This window comes from Argentina silus (genome assembly GCF_951799395.1).
Source record: "Argentina silus genome assembly, chromosome: 3".
Lineage (NCBI taxonomy): Eukaryota > Metazoa > Chordata > Actinopteri > Argentiniformes > Argentinidae > Argentina > Argentina silus.
The window spans coordinates 28,609,195-28,635,701 of record NC_139657.1 but is presented as its reverse complement, the minus strand read 5'-3'; the positions used below and the strand labels follow the sequence as shown (position 1 = coordinate 28,635,701).

The 26,507-nt window shown below is 40.8% G+C and overlaps 2 protein-coding genes across 5 annotated transcripts in view; both read left to right on the top strand.

The window, feature by feature from the left end:
* cadps2 (Ca++-dependent secretion activator 2) overlaps positions 1–17,661 on the top strand; it is a gene marked incomplete at its 3' end in the record, with an annotated part of 180,354 nt that extends 162,693 nt beyond the window's left edge. For 2 of the 4 annotated variants that reach the window (XM_083666058.1, XM_083666059.1), the window contains exons 21-28: positions 289–436; positions 3,126–3,140; positions 4,840–4,914; positions 5,044–5,127; positions 5,268–5,300; positions 10,797–10,904; positions 15,969–16,073; positions 16,632–17,661. In XM_083666058.1, coding sequence (XP_083522184.1) covers positions 289–436; positions 3,126–3,140; positions 4,840–4,914; positions 5,044–5,127; positions 5,268–5,300; positions 10,797–10,904; positions 15,969–16,073; positions 16,632–16,802 — 739 coding nt within the window. Of the gene's footprint in view, positions 1–288; positions 437–866; positions 997–3,125; positions 3,141–4,839; positions 4,915–5,043; positions 5,128–5,267; positions 5,301–10,796; positions 10,905–15,968; positions 16,074–16,631 lie in introns of those variants that run through there. The other 2 variants (XM_083666061.1, XM_083666060.1) reach the window with 2 other exon arrangements.
* A 3,535-nt stretch (positions 17,662–21,196) lies between these two features.
* Positions 21,197–23,257, top strand: fezf1 (FEZ family zinc finger 1; the record flags this gene model as incomplete). Its single annotated transcript, XM_083666798.1, has 4 exons — positions 21,197–21,985; positions 22,080–22,214; positions 22,581–22,713; positions 23,001–23,257. 4 exons carry the CDS (start codon positions 21,197–21,199, stop codon positions 23,255–23,257), a joined length of 1,314 nt encoding a protein of 437 aa, XP_083522924.1.
* Positions 23,258–26,507: the final 3,250 nt, after the last annotated feature.

The following is a 26,507-nucleotide window of genomic DNA, read 5'->3' as shown; positions in this document are numbered from 1 at the left end:
GAAGAAATGACATCCCTGCGTGTGGAGAGAAGAGTTCGTCAGCACTCTGGCAACAGCTTTACTTCGGTGAGTAACAAAAGTATATCGAAGCCAGTCACTGAACAAAAGCCTGGCAATGGACATTAGCAGTGGACCTAATATGGCTTTAAGGTAGGCTCAGTGTCAGTAAGCCTCAGGTAAAGGCCAGGATAAGAGCTAGGGTTTCCAATGGCGTGGTGGTGATTGATACCTCTCTGTTGAAATGAACCATTCCAAAAAACCTCATGGTTACCTATTTTCACCCTCTAGAACGAAAGCGGCTTTCGACTCCAAGATGCAGAAGGCCAACAGGTCGACAGACTTCCGGGTGTCTCTCTCAGTGTGCACCATGTTCAACGTGCTCATGGATGCCAAGAAACAGTGCTCTAAACTCTGTGTGCTAGACTCCAGTCAAGAGGTATGACTGCGCTCAACTCCTATTAACTGTGCTACCTGGCTGTGACAACACGAACCACCTCTCTCGCAATTGCCAGTGAAAAGATCACTTACACCACTCAAGGGTATTTTTTACTGCATTGTAAAACGGTAGAAGGTAGCTATTGTTTGGTATAGCCTGCATTGGACACTATGAATTGATTTTGTTTGGGAGACTTTTCGGTCTATTTGTTTTTAGTCTACAAATAGCTGCTTGGTTAAATGTAGAGTAACTGAAACACTTGACCATATAAAATCAGTGATCAGTGTACAGTATGTCCTAATTTATTAGTAGTAGTCCCCCAATTTCCATAGACCCATTTGCTTGTGTCCAGATCAGTGGACAATGTGCAGTAAGCGGCTGTTCTAAATCAATGCCCTCAAAGCTCTCTCTCTCTCTCCCTCCATTACAGCATTCATTGTGCTAAAGGCAAACCCCTCCACCACCAGCATCTATTTCCACACAGTCACTACAGAAAGCTCAGCTCACTGTCCCCTTAACCCTCAGCTCCACTCTCTACAAGTCTCAGAAGAACTCATAACACACCAAGCACACTCCATGTCAAGGTGTACAGGGTTGTAATATCTGACAGCTTCTTAGCATATCACCTAATTAACTCAATGCTATATTCATCTGTAGTGGTTGTAGTAATGCAGTTTGGATGTGATAGTCTTGTTTTACCAATACCTTTCTCAGAGGTACCTTTAAGAAATATGGTATATTTATTCACAAAGACATGCTAGACATGAATTATCAACTTATTGAACTCGAATTATTAGCAGAATCTATGTTGCAGTTCCTGCACCTTCCTGAATTGAAGTACAGATTACTTGTCAATAGTGCTGAGCAGTATCCTGAAATGACAGGGTTTTTTCGGTTGTCAAACAATCTATTGACCGGTTCAATTATTTGAATTCCATTTAGTTCGTTTTTTTCTGTGAGCTTAATGCCTCGCTTTTCTAGAGGGGCATGAAGTCAAGCATGAGCTGTGTAATGTTGTTGGAAGTTGTAGTTTTCAACAGGCAAATATTCAACATGGTTTAGCCCAGAAAACGTGGTAATTAACTACAATGACCTCAATCCACCGAGAGACACACACACAGAGAGAGAGAAGAACGAGAGGGAGAATGAGAGGGTTAGAGAGGGACAGAAAAAGGGACAGAAAAAACAAGTGTTACTTCGAGAGGAGGCATGATCTCTATCCGATAATATATCTAATAGATTGATAGTTGGTATTCAGCAATAGGCTGAATTATCTGTTTAAAAAAACTAGTTGTGATTTTGTCACTCATTCAGACATAATAGGGAATTACTAGAGAGTGGTTGTTCCACTGGCTGGCTGCTACGTTATCTGCTAGTGTCCTACATGTTCTATGTGTGTCCAGTGTGGATAGACAATCATGACAACTGACATATTTTATTTTAACTGGTAATTGTTAACAGTATTTTTCATTGTTGAAATTGTGAAGAAAAAAAAACTATTTTATAGTAGCCTAATTTCCTTAAAATTTTCTATTGATGTCTTGACAGAGAAAATGTAATGTTTCCAGCATTTTGGGTTGAAAATATCTGATGAATAGGGACTTTTTCTATAGAGTCCATTGATGGTTTGGTTTGTTAAAATTTGAATTAAAAATATCTAAATTAATTTAATCGTCATTATTTCATAATGCATTTATTGTAAAATAAAAAAAATAAAAACATTTGAAAACCCTAAGTATTTTTCAAAAACCGAGCCAAACTCATAAAGCACTAATTACTCAGCACTATTTGTCAATGAAATAGAGGTAAAAAATTACACAATTTGAATTACTGCAAAGAACTATTTATGAAGTGATATCAGGGCTATAGCACAATAAAAATAGGCTATTGCTTAGTATTAGTAGCAGTAGTTAGACATTGACCTTTTCTTGACTTCTTGTTAGAAAAGAAATTCCGATACATTGAAATTAATAGAATACATCATTGATGTGCTACATGGTTTAACTTAATCAGCAGTTTCAACTTCATACTGTGTCCACCACTTCATCTGAATAGCCTTGGTATAGACATTTCATTGAAGAATTGTAGGATATTTGTTAAGAATCTTTGTTAGAAGTGAGGATATTGTCCAAAACCTCTTCAGAGTTCATGAAGTTCATCCCACATTTTTGTTATCCTTTCACTAAGGAAATTATGTATTTGTCATTTCCGTCCTCCCTTCCTTAGTGACGTTATAAATTATTATATTTTACTCATAGTCCAATAGAGTTAGACTGCACTGCATCAGTGCAAAGTGCGTCCCTGATCACTGTCTTTAATTTCCATTGCATGGGGGTGTCATGGGGTAGTCTCCCCTGTTTATTTTTGTGGAAAAATGTGCATCATACACAAATTTATTGTTAAATGATTTCAATAAAGAAATTAGTCTGCTTATGCAATATAGTACACAGTATTGTGTACTGTGTGTATTATGAGATTATTATTAATATACAGTACTGTGTGTATTATGACATTATTATCAATATACAGTACTGTGTGTATTATGACATTATTATCAATATACAGTACTGTGTGTATTATGACATTATTATCAACCTTGTAATCATGAAGATGTTGATTTTGTATTTTTTTTCTTCACTCTTTCCTTTGTCTCATCCATATGTCCTGCACATCATTGTTTGAATCCAAGATTGACAAACAATGGGTAAGTGCCCATCTCTTCATTTCTTTGTAGGGTCTTACACCACCTTGATGCTTTCTTTCCTAGCTTAATTCAGCCATGTCATACTCAAAACCTACTGATCACAAATTGTTTATATTGAATACAATTATTTTAAAGTGCACATTCAGTTATCTTTATGCATGCACATTTAATATCCCTCCAGTCCTTGTAAATGTAGCCACACAATTTATCTAACTCCTGACATCAAATTGAATCGCATCCAAACATTCTGTCGCACATTCGCCAGAGAATGTCTTTGTGCATAGCAGTCTGCAGCAGAGTGCTGGCTTCTGACCGACACAAAAGAGATCCTGGCATTTCTGAAGTTCTGTCAGTTAATGGCATCGGCTATCACCAATTTCATGATATTTTCCATTCAAAGTTCTGAAAAGGAAAAGACGCACAAACTTTTAAAGGACTTCAAAAATTAATTTCCTCTTGCTCAGTGTAGTGCAGGGCTGACTGAGGTGGTAGGGTTCAATAGTGAAGGCAGGGACGGAGACGCAACAGAGGAATGGCCTCTTTTGTGATTTCACTCTTGATAGTTTGGACTGCCCTGAAAACTGTTCTCCAAAGATTAATCGAATCTCTTATAAAAGGACCTTCGAAAATTGGGGTCATTTTTCTGCATACCACTTTTACTCTCAGGAAAGTAATGTACATTGTAAGCAAATTATAATTTGTTGTTGTGATTTTACTGGGTAAGGTTGTATTTTAAATTGCAAGTTGGAGGGAAAAACTGTCTGAAAGTAGCTCTTAGCAGCTTTTTACATTAACTTATTGTTCTTTTGAGCTTTAGCAAACATATGGTAAGAACTAAACAATTTAATCTCACAAAAAACACAGCAATGTTAATTGAGGTAAAAAAATAAATTAATTTAAAAAAAAGATTTGCTTGAAAATTTCAGTTCATGAAAGAAAGCTGCCATTTTGTAGGATGGAAAAAAGGTGAAAAGAAAATTAGGACTGCCGACAGTGACCTCCCTGCACCCTCAATTTGTCACCAATCTACAGGCTTTGTTGATTGAAATGTTTAATTTGGGTGTTCTTTAGACGAGCCGTGAAAGGGCATTGTCGCCAAGAGATGAACTCCCCTGCTGCCGTGCAAGCGACGAAGGCGGCCATTCAACGCTGAAAATAGAGGCTCTCTCCCCCCCTCTTCTCTCCCCTCTCTCTCTCCTTCTTTTTCCATCCTTCCCTCCTTTTGGTTGTGCCGTTTTTTTTTTTTACAAAAAAAAAAAAAAGCCCCATGAATATGGTGGGGGGGGCGGGAGGAGTGTGGAGGTGAGGGGGGGGGGGTTATGAGAGACATGAAATGGCGGATTAATTGAATCTAGTGTGAGCTTTTGGTCGTCGCAGCTGGACCGGTGCTTTAGAGAAACACAAGGCTGCTCTAATTGTGGGGAAGTACAAAAAGTATCCTTCAAATTCCTTCGCCTTCCAACGCAAGAGGGAATGCCATTCAGCTGTATAATGGCCCTATTAGCTGCTTAACTCAGCAGTTACATGGGAAGATTTTTTTTGCTTGAACGTTTGGGGACAGAAGGGGAGGGAGGGAGAGAGAGAGAAAGAGAGAGTAGAACATGACAAGAAATCATTTTTTTCTCCCTTTCCCTGTAGGTCTAAAACAAATGTGTTTGTGTTTCTCTCCCTGGTTGTGCTTCCCTTACCCCCTTCTCAGCAACAGTACCATTCCAAAATCGATGTCCTGATCGACGAGGCATTCGCAGAAATGATTTCCTCTCTGGTTTCAAAGGTATGGCATTGCACTTCCTAGACAGGGCCAATGAAAGCAGTGCCATACTTTAGATAAAGGCACTCAGGCATTAAATGAGCCTCACCCTCCCTTGCAAACTAACAATTCTCCATCTATTCCCCCTGGCAGTTTGCTGCTGTTTTAGACTCTGTTCTCTCCAAGCTCTCAAGATATGACGAAGGGACATTCTTTTCTTCTATCCTCTCTTTCACGGTAAGTAGTCACGTTTTTGTTCCACAGAAGGAGAATGCCGAGCCATTTCATTCACAGCTAAGAAAAGCAACGTGTCATTTGTGGTAACCAGATCTGCTCAGTTGAACTTTTGTATCTTTCTTTTTTTTTCGTCTCAAAAGGTGAAAGCGGCTGCCAAATATGTGGATGTCCCCGTGAGTATTATCTCTCGTTCATTTCTAAAGACGTTGTTTACACATATTTGTCGTGAACCTGCTTGTTTGTATTTATGCTCTTATCTCCATGCACATTCGCTGAACAGAAAAAAACCTGTATTCTGAATAGTGCTTTTGAATAGTGCTGGCATTGAGCTAGATCCCATTTACTCAAGTTTGTTATCAAATGTCAATGTTAAATGCGGGTGAAATATTTAGCTTTTCGTGGGGGAAGCGACTTCAGTGTCAGAGTATACAAGGTTGAGGCGGCACGGCGAGGCTAATTATTGGCACCATTGGCTGGGAAAGTGTTTTGCAATTCGCGGAGGTGTCGGTCGTGGGCGGTCACTCACAACACACTGCCGAGAAGCTAATGAGTGACAAAGACGTGGCAGGGAGCGAGGCGCTCAGAATCATCATGAGGAAAGATTGCAAATACAACCATGAAGAACGGTTCTAATTATCCAAGGAGAGACTAAACACATATTGAGGAAGCAAACACATTCAACTTATTCTCCATTGGTCAGGGATTTTCAGAAGGGAGTTCTGATTGGATTCATGTATGGAACTCCTAAGCCATAAACAGGCGTAGAATAACATAAGAATGTGGGCCGTGCACATGGGGGCTGGGGTGTCAGTACTTGGTCAGTGTTTTGCACTATAGCTACACTAAAGGTGTTTTTCACCTCTCGCTCTTGACTCATTAAGCATGAGGCGGTTGTACGTTATTGTAACAAAGCCCATGGTGGTATCATCATCATCAGAAAAAGTCTGAGCTACAAGTTTTACAACTACCCATAGAATATCAAATACTTGTGGACTTTACATTAATCCAGCCTAGGCCCTAGGCCTAAGGCTTGGCAGAAACCTTGTTTGCCCTTGTCTCACAACTTTCCCCTCCTCCTCTTCAATCTGCCCTTCCAGTCTGTCCTTGACTCAGCGAATGCCATATGTGTCGTACTGGTTCAAAGCCAGACCTCCTCCTCCAACCCCCTTCACCTAAAATTATAATGTAACCTCCACCTTGCGCTTTTGTGTGGAGGGAACCCAAAGCTCCTAAGCCCCATTTACATGTGGGATAAAGAGACGGGGGTGGGGGGTTTGGGCTGTGTCGCTGTGGCCTTCAGCAGGAAACTCTTTTGGGTCCTTGTCACGAAAGGTTAAGATCCCTCCCTCCCCTCTTTGTGAAGGCTGCCGTTCAAGAGCCTGTGTATTGGCAGGGTGCCCTCCTGGTTCTCACAAACACATCACAAACACACACTCACACATATAGGCAGACATATGCACGCACACACACACACACTACTCATTCACACTCACACATGTTCGAAACAGACACACACAAACACATACACAAACATACCCATGTGCACACATGTCCACTTACAGACACAAATATATGCACGTGCACTTTTCTTCACACACACATAGAGTATGTAGAAATACTGACACATCCACACAGACACTAACATTTATTCCCAAGCAAACAGACAGCTAGAAGGACACGCACGTACGCACGCACTCACACCCACACACACAATACGGACACATCCTCACAGACAAAAAACATGAACACGCAAACAGACAGATAGAAAGGCACGCACGCACAAACACATACACACACACACACACACACACCTAACTGCACCTGGGGGGAAACAGATCCGGGACAGGAAACCAGGGCTGGCAGCAGTATGTAATTACCAAGCATTTGTCCCCTCCTTCCTTTTTTCTACCTCTTCACCCCCGAGCGTTTATCCCCTTCAGGTTAACCAGTCATTAATGCCAGGCTACCCCGCCCCACTGTACACCTTTCATTAATCCACCACCCTGGCTGACCCTCACCTCTCCTCCCCCTCTTCTGCCCTTCTACACCCTCTGTCTGGTCCGTCCCGCCCCCCCCCCCCACCCCCCCCCCCCCCCCCACACACACACACACACACACCCCTTCATCGTCGACCCACTGACATTGTTTGATTTCACACCCCTCTGCAATACCTTGTGTGTCAGCATGGGATCGCGTGTTTCGCTACAAGTACTACAAGCATAGAAAAGATTAGTGCAGGGCTAAGCGTGACAAGAGGGCGGCTTGTGTGTTTCCGTGCAAAGCCCAAATCTCGCACGTAGCGTTGAAACCTGCGCCCACGCCAATGCACTCCTATCTCCTCACCTGCATGCTTGTCTGTCAGGCAGCTTCGTCACCTTGCCACTGAATGAGAGATGAGAAATAGACAGAAAAAAGAGAGGGAGACAGAGACAGAAAAAAAGAGGGGGAGAAAGAGTCAAATAAACAGTAAAGGAGAGGACCCTGCCTCAAGATGGTGGAGGGGGGGGAGATGCCTCAAGTGACAACAGGGACAGTGATATGTTCCCAATGACATATACACGCACACACATACACCACGACCCCATTGTTGTCCCATCTGCACCGTCAGTCAAAACCAGCGCAGGAAGTGGCAGATAATTTTCTCCATCCACTGGATTACAGTGTCCTGACAGGCCTGTCAATCATCAGGTCCAACCCCCCTCTGACACCTCAGCTTGCCCCCTCACTCAAACACCCCTCAGCAGCAGCAGCAGGGTCAACCTGTTTTAACCCCAGTGATACCGAGGTGCGGGTCACTGTAGGCATCCTTAGATTGAATATATTTCTCTCACTTAATGTTAGATCATTCTTGTCCTCCTTTGTTGGATATACATTTCTACATTCAATATTTTTGTATTATCATGTTGATTTAATTTTTGTCTTATGAGCTCATTGACCGCTCTCAAAAACCTATAATTCATGACATTAATTAATTTAATTAATAGTGATTTAACAATGTTGGTTCACTAGGGAGTATCAGTGCTTTTATATGAACGATCTGGTATTTTGGATGATGCACTGATTAAAAAAAAACAAACACAAAGAATTTAAACCATTTTAAGATGGCTGTTATGCTGCTAGGCAACTAAGCCACTCGCTCAAGTGCCAATTTTGGAATTGGATGCATGAGTAGAGGTGAATCTACACTTGTGCCCCTCAGGTTTTCTGCTTGAGTGTCTTCACTACCCAAATAAGTGAATATATATGGAGTATGGAAGCTGGGCACACATAATGTGGTGAATGTAAGGAATGATTCATTATGGGCCTTACTTACACTAGGCTACAGACCCAAACTGTGCTCTTCTCTGCTCTCTCTTCTCTGCACAGTGTACTATAGGGTCAGCCTGCTTTCACACATAGCTTATCGCAGCTGGCACTAGATATGTTATTAGGCTGGTTCAGCTGGCTTTTAGAGAGCCAGGCCATGCTGGAAAATTGTGAAAAGAAATGTCTGAGCCAGTGATAATGAGCTAGCACTAATCTGACAACCATATTAGTGATCCCCAATAGCAATTTGTAATGGGGCATTTTTTCTATATAATGTGATATAAACATAATAACTATTTGTAATCTGTGATTGCTACTTGAACACATGCGTACTGTATCTATCTCTCAATGTCATTGAAATAGAGAGATGAAAGTGGATAACAACACTTGCCTTGAATTTCCCTCTCACTCAATGTGTTTATTCAGTGCCAGTGACTTTATTAAATTGTTCTGTATTCTGCCCAAACTTTTTATGTATTTCCTATTGCCTTCATCTTTGCACCTAGCAGTATTTGTGCCTTTGAAAAAGATGTGCAAATCAAATGTATTTGCATTTACAGTACATGCATATGCAGGGTTCCAGGTTTTTTCAAGATTTTGAGCAGGTGATAGGTGATCCTTTTGAGTGTAATTTGTCATGGCGCAGTCCATTTCGTTCTTTGTTCTTGGTAGTGCACATCAAATGTTTCGAATTATATTGTAAGAAGAAAGCAGATCTGACCATGGGGGGAATCAGCCTTGTGCCCAACTCTGTGGTTCTAGCAGGTGATCTTATGAGAGCAAATATGAGTCACGGTCAGGATCCCCTCTGACACTGCAGGGTCATCTCCCGGGGCATTGGTTTTGTGTTCTTTCACCTCTAATGACTACCTGAGCTCAGGGGAAGGCCACACAACAACGCAAGTCAGCCCTGGGGGGGTCAGCTCCCCATCTGCCGCTTCGGTTGTCACATTGACAATTTGTAATCACAGTCATCTCTCCCTCACTTCGAGAAAAAAAAAAAAAGAGAAACTGGCAAAGGGGTTTTCCAAGCACAGGTTCCTGTCGGCACATAGCTCCATGTCCTTGTCTCTCCACAGGGAGTTGGCGTGCCGTGTTCAGCACTGCAGCAAGACAACAAGCCCCGGGGGCTATCTAGGCCTTGAGAAACGGGTGTGAAAGATGTCAAAGCAATTACAATAAGCTTTACAGTTGTAATCTCCCTCTGATACAGGGAGTGTGAATGGAAGAGGGCTTTTTTTGCCTCTGGCCTCTCTCCTCTAGCGAAAGGATTGCTTTGACATTCACTAAATGTTTAGCGGGTAACAGCAGCAGTGGTTGTTATTCAGACGGGGTGGGGGTGGGGGGGGGGGGGGGGGTAGGGGGTACAGAGCTGCATGCAGCTGTTGAAACTCAGCCCTCATGTTTGGCACTGAATAAACAACTGTTAAAACGATGAACCCAGACTGAGAACAGGGATATAGTACACAAACACCATTTGTGTGAATAGAATTGTAGGCTTTTTTGTAAAAATGTTGATACATTTGATATCAAGCGTTTACCCACCTTTTTAATAATCATCCCTGGGTGTTACATAAGACACACACACAACACATTCTAGCACTGTGATATGAAAGGCTAATGGAGTTTTAAAGGCTAATGGAGTTTTAAAGTGCAAAAAAAGAGAGAAAAGGACACACAATGGGTCGTCTAGACGTGTGTCCTTGAGCTCCGGATTGGGAATGGAATCATTGTCTCTGTTGACAGTGTTTTTCCGTATCAAAGATTTGACATTCTGTTTGAGATGATTTTGTTGTTGCCGGATCTTGAGACAGGTTGTGACAGACTTAGATTAAGAGATCGCAAACTTCGTAAGGTGGGAGGTCAAAGTGATATGTTATATGTGAATATTGTGTGACAATTGCCAGGTAGTGGCATTTTGTGACATTGAACTGAATCAACTGTGTGCATCCCAATGTTCTCAGATAATGTTAGGCTATTTTATGGTTTTAATTTCACAAACCCCTTTCCATGTACATAAAATGTGCCAATATCACAACTGAGTGAGCACTCTTAAATATTTTTGTCCATCATGAAAAAAAAAAAAATCAATCCACAACACATTTGAGTTATTGAGTGTTCAATTACACCAGTTCTTTGGAATGCTGGTGAGAACACTTATCGCAATCACTGTTATAAGTTGAATGTTATCTCACTGTTTTGTTCCCCATCAATGAACGTCTCCATTCTCCATGTCCCTTTTCTTTCATTCGTCTCTTTTCATGTTTTCCCATCCTCAAGTCATGTCTCTTTATATCCAAAATCGTTTTACCCCCCTTGTCTCTCTTGTATCTCTATCTCTTCACCTACCTCTCCGCTCTTAGAAGCCAGGCATGGATCTGGCTGATACCTACATCACGTTCGTACGGCAGAACCAGGATATCCTGAGAGACCGCGTGAATGAGGAGATGTACACCGAGAAGGTGTTTGACGTGAGTGTCGACCTTGACCATTATTCTCACACACACACACACACAAACACATGCGCTCACACACACACACACACACGCACACACACAGACACACACACACACACACAAAAACACATGCGCTCACACACGCACGCACACATACACACACACACACAAACACACCTACTGTGTGTGTGTGTGTGTGTGTGTGTGTCAGAGTGAATGAGTGAGTGAGCGTGCGTGCGTGCGTGTGTGTGCCTGTTTGTGTGAGTGCATGTGTGTGTGTGTGCATGTGTATTGTAGGTACAGTAACAATAGCAGGGACAGATAAAGCAATACTCATTCATTGGCTGTGACCTTTGTTTGCTTCCTTATATAGCACCTATGGTATGAGCACTCTACTATTCTCATGCCCTAGAACAGTATATGACCATGGTTGCTGTTAAAACCACTGTCACAAACAATGGTATTCAAACCTGGAATGGACACCATCCTTTCTTGTTTTTGAATGTGGATGCATTTTAGTGCCAATGTAGAGATGTTTCGACTTTTCTGCCTTTGTCACACAAAAGCGCATAGAATTTGTGAATGTCTGCCTTAGTCCCACACAGCATCACCATTTATGAAACTCGACAGGTGAATTTTGTTTATCAACACCGTAGAGCTCCGAAGCATCAAGCCGTCACGGTGTAGTCCGTTTGAGTTTGTTGAACTTCCTATTCCAGACGAAAATCTGTATTTTTTCGAACAGCTAATGTAAGTGGTGTGTAACGTATAGGCTTACAGCTTCTTGTACGTTTTCTTGTCCAATTAAATAGTGCTTAACTAGTTGTCTGTCTCTATCCTCTAAGTCAGCTGTTTTGACTTGAAGACAAAGTAATTGCAAAACGGTTACCAGAACCAAACGATAGCTAATCTGAAAATTAACACGTACAAGAAACTGTACGTCTATGTTTGCCTATATTACCTACGCTTATATTACCTATTTGAAAAAATAATTATAATTGGGAATTGAAGTTCACAGATTACATTTAAAAAAAACACTTTGCCTCTCTATAGAGCCAATTAGAAGTATATAAGAACAATACACTGTGTCACATAAAAATGGGTTTCACTGATTGTACAGGATTGTGTGTGTATGTGTGTGTTATTTTAAATGGCTATATGAGTTTGTGTATGTGTGCATGCAAGATGTGTGTGTGTGTGTGTGTGTGTGTGTGTGTGTGTGTGTGTGTGTGAGAGAAAGAGAGAGAGAGAGAGAAGGGAAGTGTTGCTGGCTAGTCTTGATAGACCTGTAGTGATCTCAGTCTCATCTCAATGAGGCTACCCTTCAGTCTGTCAGGGATTCAATCAAACCCTAAATGTTTGACAGTGGTAACTCTCACACACACACACACACACACACACACACACACACACACACACACACATTTCGCATGCACACATAACACACATAACACATATAACACAAGCTCACTAGCCATTTAAGAGCTCACATACATACACACACACACACACACACACACACACACACACACACACACACACACATACACAGACAAACGAACTGTCTCCCTCCCGTCAATGAATCCCTACAAATTCCTTATTCCATTCCATGCATTACAATGAGCCCGTCCTCTGATTTCTACCTCCACCAGCCTCCCTGATGGATTCTCATATTGATACATAGCTTAGTCTTCCTTTCTTATTCCCTCATCTGCACGTTTGTCTGTCCATTCTCACTCTCATTTACACCCGTTCATTGTTGTGGAGAGGCTACATGGGGGGATGAGAGGTGGACAAAGTTCTTGAAGGAGAGAGAGAGGGTGGGAGGTAACACAAGTTCGCTGTGAGAGTGTGTGTGTGTGTCCCGTCCCCGTCCCCCGGTCCACACACACACACACGTACACACTCTCGTAAACACGTATTTACTACTAAAACAACATTGAGAGGTGTTTTGTTCGCCCAGTGTGTGCTGCGCTCTTCCTCCAACTCTCTCCCTTGCTTCCTTTGTGTGTGTGTGTGTGTGTGTGCATGTGTGTGTGTGCGTGTACGTGTGCGAGCGTGGTGTGCGAGCGTGCATGCGTACGTGCGTGCTTGAATTTCTACGGACAAAGGCATGTATAGCACACATTAAAAGTGAGACGGAAACACAAACGCATATGCCCACATAAATAATCACCCTTAAAATATAAATAGACACACACACACACACACACACACACACACAAATAGACTCTTCTATCCCTCCAACCCCATTGCTTCCGTCCAAGATTGGGTTTGTAAACTTGAGGAGGAGGCTGAGATTGGAGTAATGCAGTGTTGATTTGTTGGGCCTTAGCCAGGGTGGGGAGAGGGGTAGGGGGGAGAGTGGGCCAGGCTCAGCCCTAATGGACCACACACACCCGCAGTCATGCGCCAGGAGGAGAGACAACGGCAGGGTCTCACTGTGTCATCACACACACACACACACACACGCACGCACACACACATATGCACCACAGCCCGTGGTTGTGTGTCTTGGGGAGTGTGATTCTCTCTGCATATGTGTCTTCATATGCATATGTCTGTGTGCATGTGTATGTGTGGGCGTGACTGCATATGTATAAACTATCTGCAAAATGTATGCGACTGTTTGCATTATGGTGCCAACAGCATGAATTGGTCTGCTGGCCTATGAGAACAACTTGGGGTAAGATGATATTTCATCTAAACATGAAAAAGGGCTGAACCATCCCTTTAATAGCATGTTTATGAACATGTGCGTGAGTGTGCGTGTGTGTGCGCACGCTTGCATGTGTGTGTGCTTATAGGTGTGTCTGTGTCTGTCTGTGTATTAGTCTGTGTATTAGTCTGTGTATTAGTCTGTGTATTAGTCTGTGTGTGTGTGTGTGTGTGTGTGTGTGTGTGTGTGTGTGTGTGTGTGTGTGTGTGTGGGACGGCGTCCTTGTAGATGAAGAGGCTAATGCATGCCCTTGCAGGCGGCCAGTCCTTCCCCCTTCCTCCATCCTCCACATAAGGGGCCAAATCACCTTGATTAAGCCACTGATGAAGCCTTCTGATGGGGGCCACACATCCCAACCCTCCCCGCTCCCCTCCAGGCCCCCAGGTGTGGCCTTACTCTCTCCACTCATGCCCTAACCACGTCAGCCACGGGGACACTTAAGTGTGTCATTACCGTCACGCCGTCAGGAACGCCACAAATACACATTTACACTCCATCGCCACGTAAATAATGTTCCAGGAGAACTAATGACAACAAAAGCCCTGACAACCACCCTCCCCTCCTTTATTCCTCTGCTTAATGTGTTTGTTCTGTTTCTGCCCCTCTTCCTATAATCGACTCAATTAAAGAGCCAGACCAAATCTCAATTTTCGCGCCAGCCCAGTTAAGTTAGTTGCGAGGGGGGGCAGCGAGCTTATTATCGCGTACACAGGCTTGAGGAGTAAAACATTAACGTTTTTTTTGTTTTTATTTGATGGTCCGGAGGCATAAGCTGAAGATATTTCAGGCGAAATGAGATGGAATCTTCTGGAGAGGGAAACGCAAATATTTTTTCCCTCTCCAGAAGATTCCATCTAATTTCGCCTCAAATATCTTCAGTTTAAGGCTCCAGACAAGTCTGCTGGTGTTTTGCTGGTGTTTGACTCAATTAGGGTTTGTTATGCTCCATGTCAGAAGTCTTTTAAAGAGATTGATGAAAACAGACATTTTCCGCCACCGATATCCGGCTAGTGATTTTGTTACTGCTTGATGGGTCAGACCCAAGGTATATTTAGAGCAAGGTAGATTGGATCCAAATGGACTGAGTTCTTTCACTAAATTCAGGGTTGATTTTTAGAGGAGGAGTGGGGGATAGGGGGGACGACATTCTCCTTTTGTAAATAACATATTTTGTCATTTAAAATAGGGCAACAGATTCAAACTTTGACTATTCCAGTGACTTTACTGAAGGAAATCATAAAGATGTTTACAAAGATATATTCATGCATTATGAGTTCAAAGCAAAGAGCCAAAAACTCTTCCTTCTGAAATATTCAGGTGTTCTACAGTAATTGATTCTTTTTTTTAATGTGTAATGGCTTCATTTGAATGCTGTTATCTTTTGAAATGTTATGAAATCTTTTGACCTTGTGTCATTTGTTTTCTGCCGTGAGAGGGGATTGTTGAACCTCTCAATGGAAAACATGATTCTTCTGGATACAAAGTGACATGCGGGTGCAATGTTATACAGCACAGTGTCCTTGGATAAAAGAGTGATAGAAAGGAGGGATGTGTGAACTGTGAAAGGAAATACAGTAATAAGCACTTCTTGTTTAAGCTTAGGACAATTACAGTATCCTGTATTTCAGTAACACAGGGTTTTTTTTTTTGTGGGTTCAAGAGTTTAAGCGGGTGCGTGTGTGTGAGCCAGCTTCTATTTATGGGGGATGGACGGTATTTCACAGTTCTGTCAAAAGGTCACTGTGATGATGATGATATGCATAAACAGATGCTGTTTGTCAACAAGTTACCTAGATAATGTAGTTTGCTAAATGTGTGCCTAACCAACAATATATCAACTATATACAGTATAACATATGCCAGCAATGTAATGAAGTTTACGTAAGTTCAGTCAGGACACTAAGTCGAGCAGCGCAGCTGTCCATCAGGTGACGGACAGCCGATTCACACGCAAGCAACCATCATTGCATGTCTCAGGGACAAGGCTTAAAAAGCCAAGTTATGCAACGCTCCACCATGGTTTAACAGTGTAACGCCACTGGCCATGAGAGTTCATTTGTTGGTCGTCCCACCCACCTCCCCAGCCTCCACCCACTCGGTCGCTCTGTATTTACCTACCTACGGGGGGGGTTGATAGTTATGGGCTACCTGCTTATGTTATTTTGTATTTTATGTTGTTTAAACTTCAGACAGGGAGTTATAGAGAACAGAGCCATTCAATTACGACAAATCATTCATGTATCACCATTTTCCTGACTGAAATTAGTAAAATAATTGAGTGCAGAGTCCTCTTAAGAGAATGTGTATATTCCAGTGTGGTTGGTTAGGAGGTATACTAGTGTGTCTGTGTGTGTTCACAGCAATGGTACACCAACTCCATGAAGGCGGTGTGTGTGTGGCTGACCGACAGAATGGATCTCCAGCTCCACATGTACCAGCTGAAAACACTCATCAAGATCGTCAAGGTAACGCAGGCTTTAGCCAGCACAAATTGATTGGTGTTGGTGTGAGTGTTTGTACACAATCATCATTCACTGTAGCCCTTTATTCACACATCCATATTGGACATCAAAATAAAAAAGATAAGAGCAGTCATGTAATCATAATGTAAATTAATTATTATTTAGAGATACAGGCAAATTATCACAATCATTTCAGACCAAAGATCACTGATGTATTTAACCTGACAAAATGTCATGAGACAAATTAAAACAGGATTATATCAAAACGGAACAGTCATTCATAGGCAGTATTTTTGAGAGTGTGGATATTAGTAATATAAAGGTGCACTGGGATGGGAATGGGTGTCTGAGGAGTGGGGCACTTATGTTGTGATGTCATCATAACCATGACCACTTATGGTCACCCAAACTGGGTGAGCTCAGTCACTGGACTAATCTAAGAGTACAGTGGCCTTGAGTCTCACAACCCCTTCCTTGGTCCAAACCATGAACCAGTTCAATCTCCATCTCAGTTTTCCCATTCAGAGGCTCCATTTTCTTTGTTTTTGTTTCCGCCAACAGAAGACGTACCGTGACTTCCGGCTCCAAGGCGTCTTAGACGGAACCCTGAATAACAAGACGTATGAGACCATCTACAACCGCCTGACGGTGGAGGAGGCGACGGTGGCAGTCAAGGCCGGCGACAGTCTCCAGGGCATCACCATGAGAGACAGTGACGAGGAGGATGGCTGAATCTAGCCCTAAAGCCGTGCATAGGTGCGCGTGTGCATGCCTGCGTGTGTGCGCATGTGCGTGTGTGAGAGAGAGAGAGAGAGACACCGATATAGAGGGAGATGGAGGGGGTGAAAAACACACTTAAATCTGTGATGAAAACCATCTGTCAGCCACCCACCCATCCAGTGGGTACCTCCCCAGCCATACTGATATGATGTCACTTTGTACAGTACAGCTCAGTAGTCACCAACTGATAGCCTTCAGTGTAGTCCCCTTTGTTTATTTAAGTTGTTTGTTTGTTTGTTTGTTTGTACTTTATTTTAACGTTGATGTAGACCAAGACAATTTTAAAAATATCTGATATGTTGTGCTCTTCTGGTTATTCATGAATACACCCATACCAGTTGAAACAGTTTTCAGAGATGACCAAATGAAGGTCTAATATTCTGACGGAAATGTATGAGGATGCATTCTGACTGAAATGACTGTTGCCAATTACTGACACTGAAAGAGAGAAAAAAAAGCCAATATCCATATGTCCCTGCTAATGCTGTACTCTGTATGAACAACAAAGCTGTCCTTTTGGGGATGTATCGGCTAAAAGTGCTACATTGTCATATAATGTATGTATGCTTGAGTGTGTTTATCGTTTACAAGAGTTTTACACGGTGACTATGAATTCAAAGCTGCATTCAATAGGTTACTACCAGACTGATTGTGTGCATCATGTTTGGAATCTGAATTGACGTCTTAACTGTTATACTTCAATGCATTTGTGTCAGTGGAGTACAAAGGCAAAACAAATGGGCAAAAATATATGAAATATATTTCTATTGTCTTTTGTGCACCTGTTTGTGTTCAGGTGTGTTCTAAGTGTTAGAAATAAAGTGTTTTTAATGCAATCATTGTCTCTTTTCTACTAAGTTAGACGATTAATTCAAACATTCGGAGTTATTTTTAGATGCACATACTTTCATTACTTGGTGTAACTTCTACACATCTGTATATACATTGTAATATTAGTTTAAAATTGATTATATTGTCATTCGACATATCAATACAATCCTTCATGTTCAATGATATACCCCATTGCAACCCAAAATATGACTCCATTATTTGACTTTGACTTTACAAACAAACTTGCTTCAAAAACATGATTATGACTATCATGTTGACCCCATGGGCACCAGTCCAAGTTATTGTATATATGGCGATATTTATTTTGCTGCCAAAACGAATACATGTTTGTAGGGTACCTTTAAAAAAATGTTCTAATGATCTTGCGCCAAAAAGTTTAAAATTATATAATCTCTTGAATTACTTATAAACTCTAAATTATCATTGTTATCCTTCTCAGATATCAATATGATGTTCCGGACTGGAAAGAACGCAAAACACATAATGTAAATGTTATTTTTTCTCAAATACACATTCTAGAGATAATAGCGTGAGAGAATTTCGCCCATATAAAGGTTTCGCCAAACCACCTGATACACCAAGGTATATCACACAAAATCGTTAGATTTAAGGCATGATAATAACTGCTTAACCAGCGCTGGTATTTTCGTTTTTTCCCTCGTTTAGCACAATTTGAGGTATGATATTGTGCAATGCAAAAAATACTGCATGAGTCGGACATCAACATTGGAAGCTTTGTTTGAATTATTAAAAATACATATTTATTTTGTTTTAAATGATAGGCTACCTAAAATACTAGAAAGAAAGTGAGCATCAGGCAACCTCCGCCCACGGTCCAGCTGTCCGTCTGTGTCACCACGCATTGCGTCGTCTCCTATTAGAATTATCCAATCAGATTATCCCCACATGAATCAATTACTGAGGGTGTAATTGCACAGTAGTTGATGGGTGATTAAGGCAGTGTTCGCCTAAGGACTTGTATGGTTTGGTTTAGTTCCCATGTTGTATATTTATAAAATGTTTAGCGGACAGAGCGTGGATGCATTTCCAAAGGAAACATAATAATAGCCTTGTGATTTGTTTTGAAGAACCCTAACCCATAAATTAAATGATACGCTCTTTGGCCCGTATCAGTCACACTATTAGACATCTGAAGGTAAAGCTAACTGCCTATTCAATATTTGCTTTTGACCTTGCAACCAGAGCAGGAACGAATTATGGCCCTTAATCTGATGGAGGTTTGATGATTTACTTACCACAATTATGTATGCCTAAAGATGAAAAATTATTTTAAAATAATAAAATAAAGTAAGATATTATTGTTAGGGTTATCATTATTAATATTGTGCACAACGTAATCGTTCCCCCGAATGAAGTAAGACTTTTATTTGCAATTAAGGCAACTAAAACCGCCTGAACAAAATATTTTTTCTGCCAACGAATTCAAGGCATCATGTTTTATCACATCAATATTTGACTCGTCATTGATGGTTACCTATGGTCCTTGAGAAGTGAGAACGAGACGTGTATCACTCAATCCTCTCGCCAAACTCTAGATATGGAGAAAACATAACACAAGGGCACATTAGGCTACTCAAAAATGTACTTTTGAGTACAGGAGACTTTAATATCAGTCAAAAGAGTTACAATTATTTCGAAGATGTTTAGGTCCAAATCCTTCTCGGCGTATGTATGACCCAGCAAGCCATATGGGTTTGTTCCTTCATGTCCACACTAGGTTTAACTGAATGAAACTGGAGCATGAAGCGCCCCGCTGGTTCCCTTTAACACGCTTTAAATTATAGGCTATTTGACACCGAACCGCATTTTAACGACCAATTTGAGGCAATAAAATCTAGATGTCACCAAAATAATGGATAATAATAACATTTCAATAATAATAACAATAGTGATAACAATGACGATGATGAAGATAATAATAATAATAATAATAATAAGATACAATGCAATTGTAGACATAATTAATCTATTGTTATTTGTATTATTTGTATTGTTATTATTATGTGGCTATTATGTTATGATTTCCAGTGATTATAAATAAAACATTTTAATTCTACGACTTCTAATTAGCTTGTCACAATATGTTGTCACCGTACACAGTAGCCATGCACGCTTTGCTATTTTAATTTTAATTTTAATGATCTTAATCTCAGTAAAATAAACATAATTTGTTTTCATCAACTTCGGTTTCATTTCAAATAAGGTCAACATAGCCCTAGATAAAGAATGAATGCGCATATTTACCTTAGCTGATTGTCAGGTTTGTCATTGAAAATCCTTTTTGATTCGTCTAGATGAGACGTTCCGTAGTATTTTTAGTGTAAGGCCTGTTCTAACGGAGCAAGGGCCAAGCTTTCTGTGTATTCGCTAGATAAGTTGTTGCTCGGGTATATGTTCCTCTCATATGATCACGCAAACTACAATCCGTCAAGCACTTACCAAGCTCATTACTCTCCACAGTGGCACGGTCCCACCGGCTCTAGTGGGTTTGTTATAAGTGATAACACCGAGGAAATCAAATATTCCTTGTCGCCTTGAGGATCCCTAGTGTATTTTAAACAGAAAGCCTAGAATGACAGCAGGCTATACCACTGACTTGTTTTTGAGGTATGTTTTATAAAGGTGCAGCTTGATATATTTCATGAATTATTGCAATGTAGCTTGTTTTATCATTAGACTAGCCTTTTATAGTGGCAATTGGACTTGTTCATTAAGCATAAAACTCGATTCGTAAGTAGGTTTAACTGCCTAATAGTTGTTTTATGAATAAAGATGGTGGTACTTGGAATAGTCAACATATCTATATATTATATATTACATATTACTAAGATAAAGATTTCTAGGCTGCAGGGCTGTTGCGACTAGGCCAATGCATAAAAAAACAACCAAGCCTATATTGTTTATTTTGTTAGGCTTCATGCGTAATTATTAGCGGACTACCACTTAGAACGACCAAAAAGATAAGTCAAACTTTGATCTGTCAAACGCTGACATTCACTGACCCCACGGAAGGTCTGTCGTCTTTCTGCGATTTCAAATGATGTCACACGAAGCCACAAGGGGACCTCAGATTTGCCAAATGCTGTACAGTTGAACGAGACTCTTGCCACTAAAGAACACCTCCTTCGCGGCGCGGGTGAGACACACGCACCCAGAGCGGTGGTCGACGGCGACAAGTGGAGAATTGATGGAAGAGAATTGAGCAATTATCTACTTTACTTTTTTCTTCTTGGACGGTAACGATTGGCGAGGTCTTGGCTGCGTTATTGACTCAACACGCCTTATTGAGCAGTCCGGCTAGACATAAGTGCTGATTGTCCAGAATCAACGCAAGCGGGAACAGTGAGGGGGCTCCGCGTCGACCAAGAGTGCGCCGAATGATGTCCTCTCTAGTGGGCCAGTGAGGAGGAATCAAACATATATACACAAGGAGCTCCAGCACCGACTCTACAGAAGGTGTTGTTTTCAGAGTCATGGACAGTGCGCTCTACCACTCAGCGGGAATATTTGGCTCCCCCTCGGCTTCTGGAAACTTGACTGCTGGTGGAAACATGATCACCTCAACCAAGCCTCTCGCTTTTTCGATCGAACGGATTATGGCCAGGACGCCTGAACCAAAGTCGATACCTTTTCCCAACTTGTTCCACCACGCTCCCGTGGGCAAAGCGGACCCGAAGCAGGCGCTCAACATGAGTTCATCTTCACTACATTGCATGATACCCTTCGTGCCGCTGGCATACGAACCGGGTCACAAACTCAACGTTAATGGATTAGAGACGAGTCACTTTGACGCTTCTTCGTATAATTCTAATGAGTTGGTGGGCATTGGGTTAAATTATAAGAACGAACAACAAGACGTGAGCCCTTCGGTGGGACAATACAAACTCTTTCGACCTCGGGTGGTGAACCAGTCGTCGTTTCACGCCATGGGGGCCGTGTGTTACCTGAACTGCGGTGAGAGTGCGTGTCCACCCCCGGCCAGCATCGTCAACATCCACCCTATGGCCTCCTACTTCCTCAACACCCCGCTCCAACACGCCCGCCAGAAAGCTTTCCTCGCGGAGAAAAATAAAGTGTCTCACTGCGTAGAAAGATACACGTCCGGAGTGGCATTTAAAGACCTTTCTCAAACTCAACTCCACCATTACATGAAGGAGAGCGCACAGATACTATCGGACAAACTCTTCAAGGGCTCTTCAAAATTGAACAGTGGTTGTCCGAGTGGCAAGCCCAAAGTATTCACCTGCGAAGTTTGCGGAAAGGTAATAACATCGGCATCATAATACAATGTGGTGGTGTAAGGTATGCCTTGTATGCTTTCTAATGGTTTTAACAATATTATTGTTCTCTGTACAGGTGTTCAATGCCCACTACAATTTAACGCGCCATATGCCCGTCCACACTGGAGCAAGACCGTTCGTCTGCAAGGTTTGCGGCAAGGGATTTCGACAAGCAAGCACGCTTTGTCGCCACAAGATAATTCATACTCAGGTATAACAATAATAAAAACATTCAATCATTCTCGCTTATCATAGTCAAAGTCATTCATGTTTAGCTAAATCAATGAAAACTAATTAAAACCTCATAACATTGTTTTAAAACCATTGAAACGTGATTTGTATTATGGTCAAATGTTGTTGGCCATCTCATTGTATCATTCAATTGTATACACTGTAAAATCATAGCATAAAAATGTTTAATCCACACATTAAAAAGATGAAACATACAGGGCCTGATCTAAACTACATAGCATATAACTCGTTTGATATAATGTTTGAATCCGTTTTTGTTAGAACACATCAACTCCGAAATTGTATTGTAGATTTATTGCATTTAATGTGTACCTTTGATTTACAGGAAAAACCTCATAAATGCAACCAGTGTGGAAAAGCGTTCAACAGAAGTTCAACTCTCAATACACACACACGGATCCATGCTGGTTACAAACCATTCGTCTGCGAATTCTGCGGGAAAGGATTTCATCAAAAAGGTGAGGAACAACTGGAATTGTTTGTTCTTTTGGATTAGGTAGGATTGGAAATCTATACTGTTATGCTTGCAATTATGATGCAATTTTAAGGTGTCCGGATAAGGCATTTGTTAGGACCACACAATAAATCGTTTTCAATTGACACATTAATTGGTAGTTTTCACCTGAAATGAAGTGTGCAATTTAGACCATGTATTAATTTGAATTAAATTATAATGACCAATTAGTGTGGCATAACCAGTTTCATGCGAGCGTAACTGACATTCATTTTATTTTTCATTATCAAGGTAACTACAAGAACCACAAACTGACGCACAGCGGCGAGAAACAATTCAAGTGCAACATTTGCAACAAAGCCTTCCATCAAGTGTACAATCTGACGTTCCACATGCACACGCACAACGACAAGAAGCCCTTCACCTGCCCGACGTGCGGCAAAGGGTTTTGTCGGAACTTTGACTTGAAAAAGCACATCCGAAAACTGCATGATCTTTCCGTATCCAAATCCCCTACAAGTCTTAGCACAAGTGGTGAATCTCACTAAAGTCCCCGAGTTCAAGCATGTTGCCAACGAATACATCATTACGGAAACTGATGGCTCTGTCCAAATTTGGGAATAGCCTCCGCATGCGAGCTTTAACGTAGGCCTATGCGCCAAGATAGAAGGCAATGGACTACCAACTGATCTTTTCATTTAACTTGACATTATCATTATATTGTTGTTTTCTTTCAATCTCAGGATTACTGTAAAATGTTTTATTATATTTATTTTAAATTGTGACACTGTTATAACTTAAGAGAATAACTGAAAACGATATAAAAATGATTCCTTATTGTGATGACTGTATAGTCTACCCAATTTTATATGATGCCTATTCAATATAAAATTATTTGCCATTGATAATGTTGTTGTGAATATATATATATATGCAAAGTTTTGGAGATAAATTGTGTCTTTGAGAATTGTGTCTTCTTTTGAAAAGACCAGTCTAAAAGGGTTATGGTACAGAAAAAATAAATAAAAATGAAGTTGTGTTTGTCATATTGTGTCTGATATTGTATATATCTTTTTTAAGATATGGCCACCAAGGCTAACGTATTTGATGATGTGAATGCTATAGGCTAGGGGTCGTAAAGAGGAAGGTAATATTGTTATTCAGCTATCATTATTATTATCATTTTTAAAAGTTATAGGCGTGAGGGTTTGTTAAATTTGCGTTTTAGAAATGGCCTTGCTTCATTGTTTGGATTATACCTACAAAGTGCGTATACCTACAAAACTTGGTGTCCTTGATTTAGCTTGCCTTGCATGCAGTGTTTGCACTTATGAGACAGTTCCCGTGCTTCCATTGTGTCGCACAAGGAAATCAAGCATACCTAATGTTTTTCAGATGTATTTCAAATATTCAAATATGCATTTTGCCCAGGTCTGGTTAGCTATTAGATACACTTAACACTTTATTAGGAACACTATACTAATACTGGGTAGGGTCTCCCTTTGTTCTCAAAACAGCCTCAATTCTTCGTGGCATTGATTCCACAAGATGTTGGAAACATTCCTTTGAGATTCTGGTCCATAATGACATGATTGTATCACGCAATTCCTGCAGATTTTTCAGGTGCACTTTCAAGCTGTGAATCTCCCGTTCTACCACATCCCAAAGGTGTTGTGAAGGTGACTGAAGAACACTGAACTCATTGTCATGTTCATGAAACCAGTTTGACACGACTTTTGCTTTATGACAAGGTGCATTATCATGCTGGAAGTAGTCATTAGAAGATGGGTAAATTGTGGCCATGAAGGGATGCACATGGTCAGCAACAATACTCAAATAGGCTGTGGCATTCAAGCGATGATTGATTGGTATTAACGGGCCCAAAGTGTGCCAAGAAAACATACCCCGCACCATTACACCATCTCCACCATGAGAAGGTGTACAGGTGTTTCTAATAAAGTGCTCAGTGAGTGTAGCTGAGTAGCCTAATTAAACTAAGGATATCGGTCATTGTAGGAAAACGACCCCCTCTTGTGGTGGGTATTGAGTACTCATTTACAGTATGAGTCCACCTGTTTACTCTCCAATATGAGAAAATGAAACCATGCTCTCCTAAGAATTCCTCCAGTGATTATTTACTCGACTACAATAAAACGATCCACCTTGCAGTGTGTTCTTGGAATTGATTACCAATCAGTGTATGGACAAACATAATTCAGATGAGGCAAAACAGTGGCATCCCACTCTAATTTGTGTGATTGGAAACACTCAATAAGATATATATCAAAACCATCAGGCTAAATTGACACGAGATTAATTCGGCAAATAATGAATGGTTCATCTGGCGCACGTAAAATTTCCTGTTCTCTGGCTAAAGGTAGACCTATGTTGTATTTCAGGGTTACATTACAAAAAGGAATACCATTAATTCAGTTTGTGTGTGTGCATCATCATATTATTTTAATTTGAGGGGGATGAGACTCCGGAGTGATACGAAATGATGAGACCTTTGTCGTGAATTGAAAACGTTAGCCAAATAATGTCCTCAATTGTTGGTTTTACTTGATGATATTCTTTAACGGAAATGCAGGCCTTTATAGGGCCAATAGCTATTTAAATTTTCTCAACCATATTTTTTATTCTATAGGCTTATCTTAATGCATCTTAATACTATTCAACCTTTTGAAATTAAAGTGGACCCATTGATGTAAGGCCATATCGCACAGATTGGCCTATTTATCCTTTATTTATACTGGTATATACAGTCCCATTGAGATACAAACATAAAATAAAATAAGACAAATCGTGGCCTACTCAAAATGTACATGGATATCTATATAAACAAATAAACAAATAAATCTTCCTTTCTTCTAGCATTGTGACTGCCAATAACCCCTGGTCCTAGCATAGATTATTTTTTTCTTATGATGACTGATGGATAGATGATTCACTTACTTAGTCAAATGTATTTGTTGTAAGTCGCTTTGGATAAAGGCATCTGCTAAATGCCATAAATGTAAAAAAACTAAAAACTAAAAAAAAAACATATCCCCAAGGAGACATTTGATTGTCAATAAGAGCACTGACATAAACTGTAAAAACAACAACAACAAAAAATACAGAGCACAGCATAACCAAAAATGCTAATACATTCAGTGTCCTAATACAAAAAATATTGAGAGCCTATTTGACTTACACAAAAGTTCAAAAGGCACCCATAGGCCTTTCTGAAAGTGTTAGGCCTAATGCTGCATGATTCTAACAACAAGATGTAGCCTGTTATAATGCCCTGCCAGGCCAATACAAGTCCTATATAGCCCTATTTCATAGACTGCAGCATAGGCTTCAATCATATCATAGGTCTACACTATCATATGAATAAATAGGTTATCATATCTTCCATTGCAGGCTACAGTATAATGTAGGCTACAGTATCTAGGCCTATTGCATTTATTCTACGTCCAGCTTCAAGAATACAAATATTGCATCGTTATAGGCTATTCTTGAGTTTAGCGTGACGTCACACAGTAATCGCTGTGCCAGGTTTATGAGTGACGTGGCAAATACACAAGAGGCGATTTCGGTTGGCGATATATCGCTTCCATTCATTTTCTATGGACGGCACGCGAGCCGATGTGCAGTGCGTGACGGGATTATTCCGAGCGAAGTAGCCTTGTCGGTGCGATAAAGAAATGATAAAAAAAAAAAAAAAAAAAAAAAAAATAGTTGAATATGACTGAATATTATTTAAATGAGTGCGAACTTCTTGGCGCGATGACCCATCAGGTGATTGCAAAA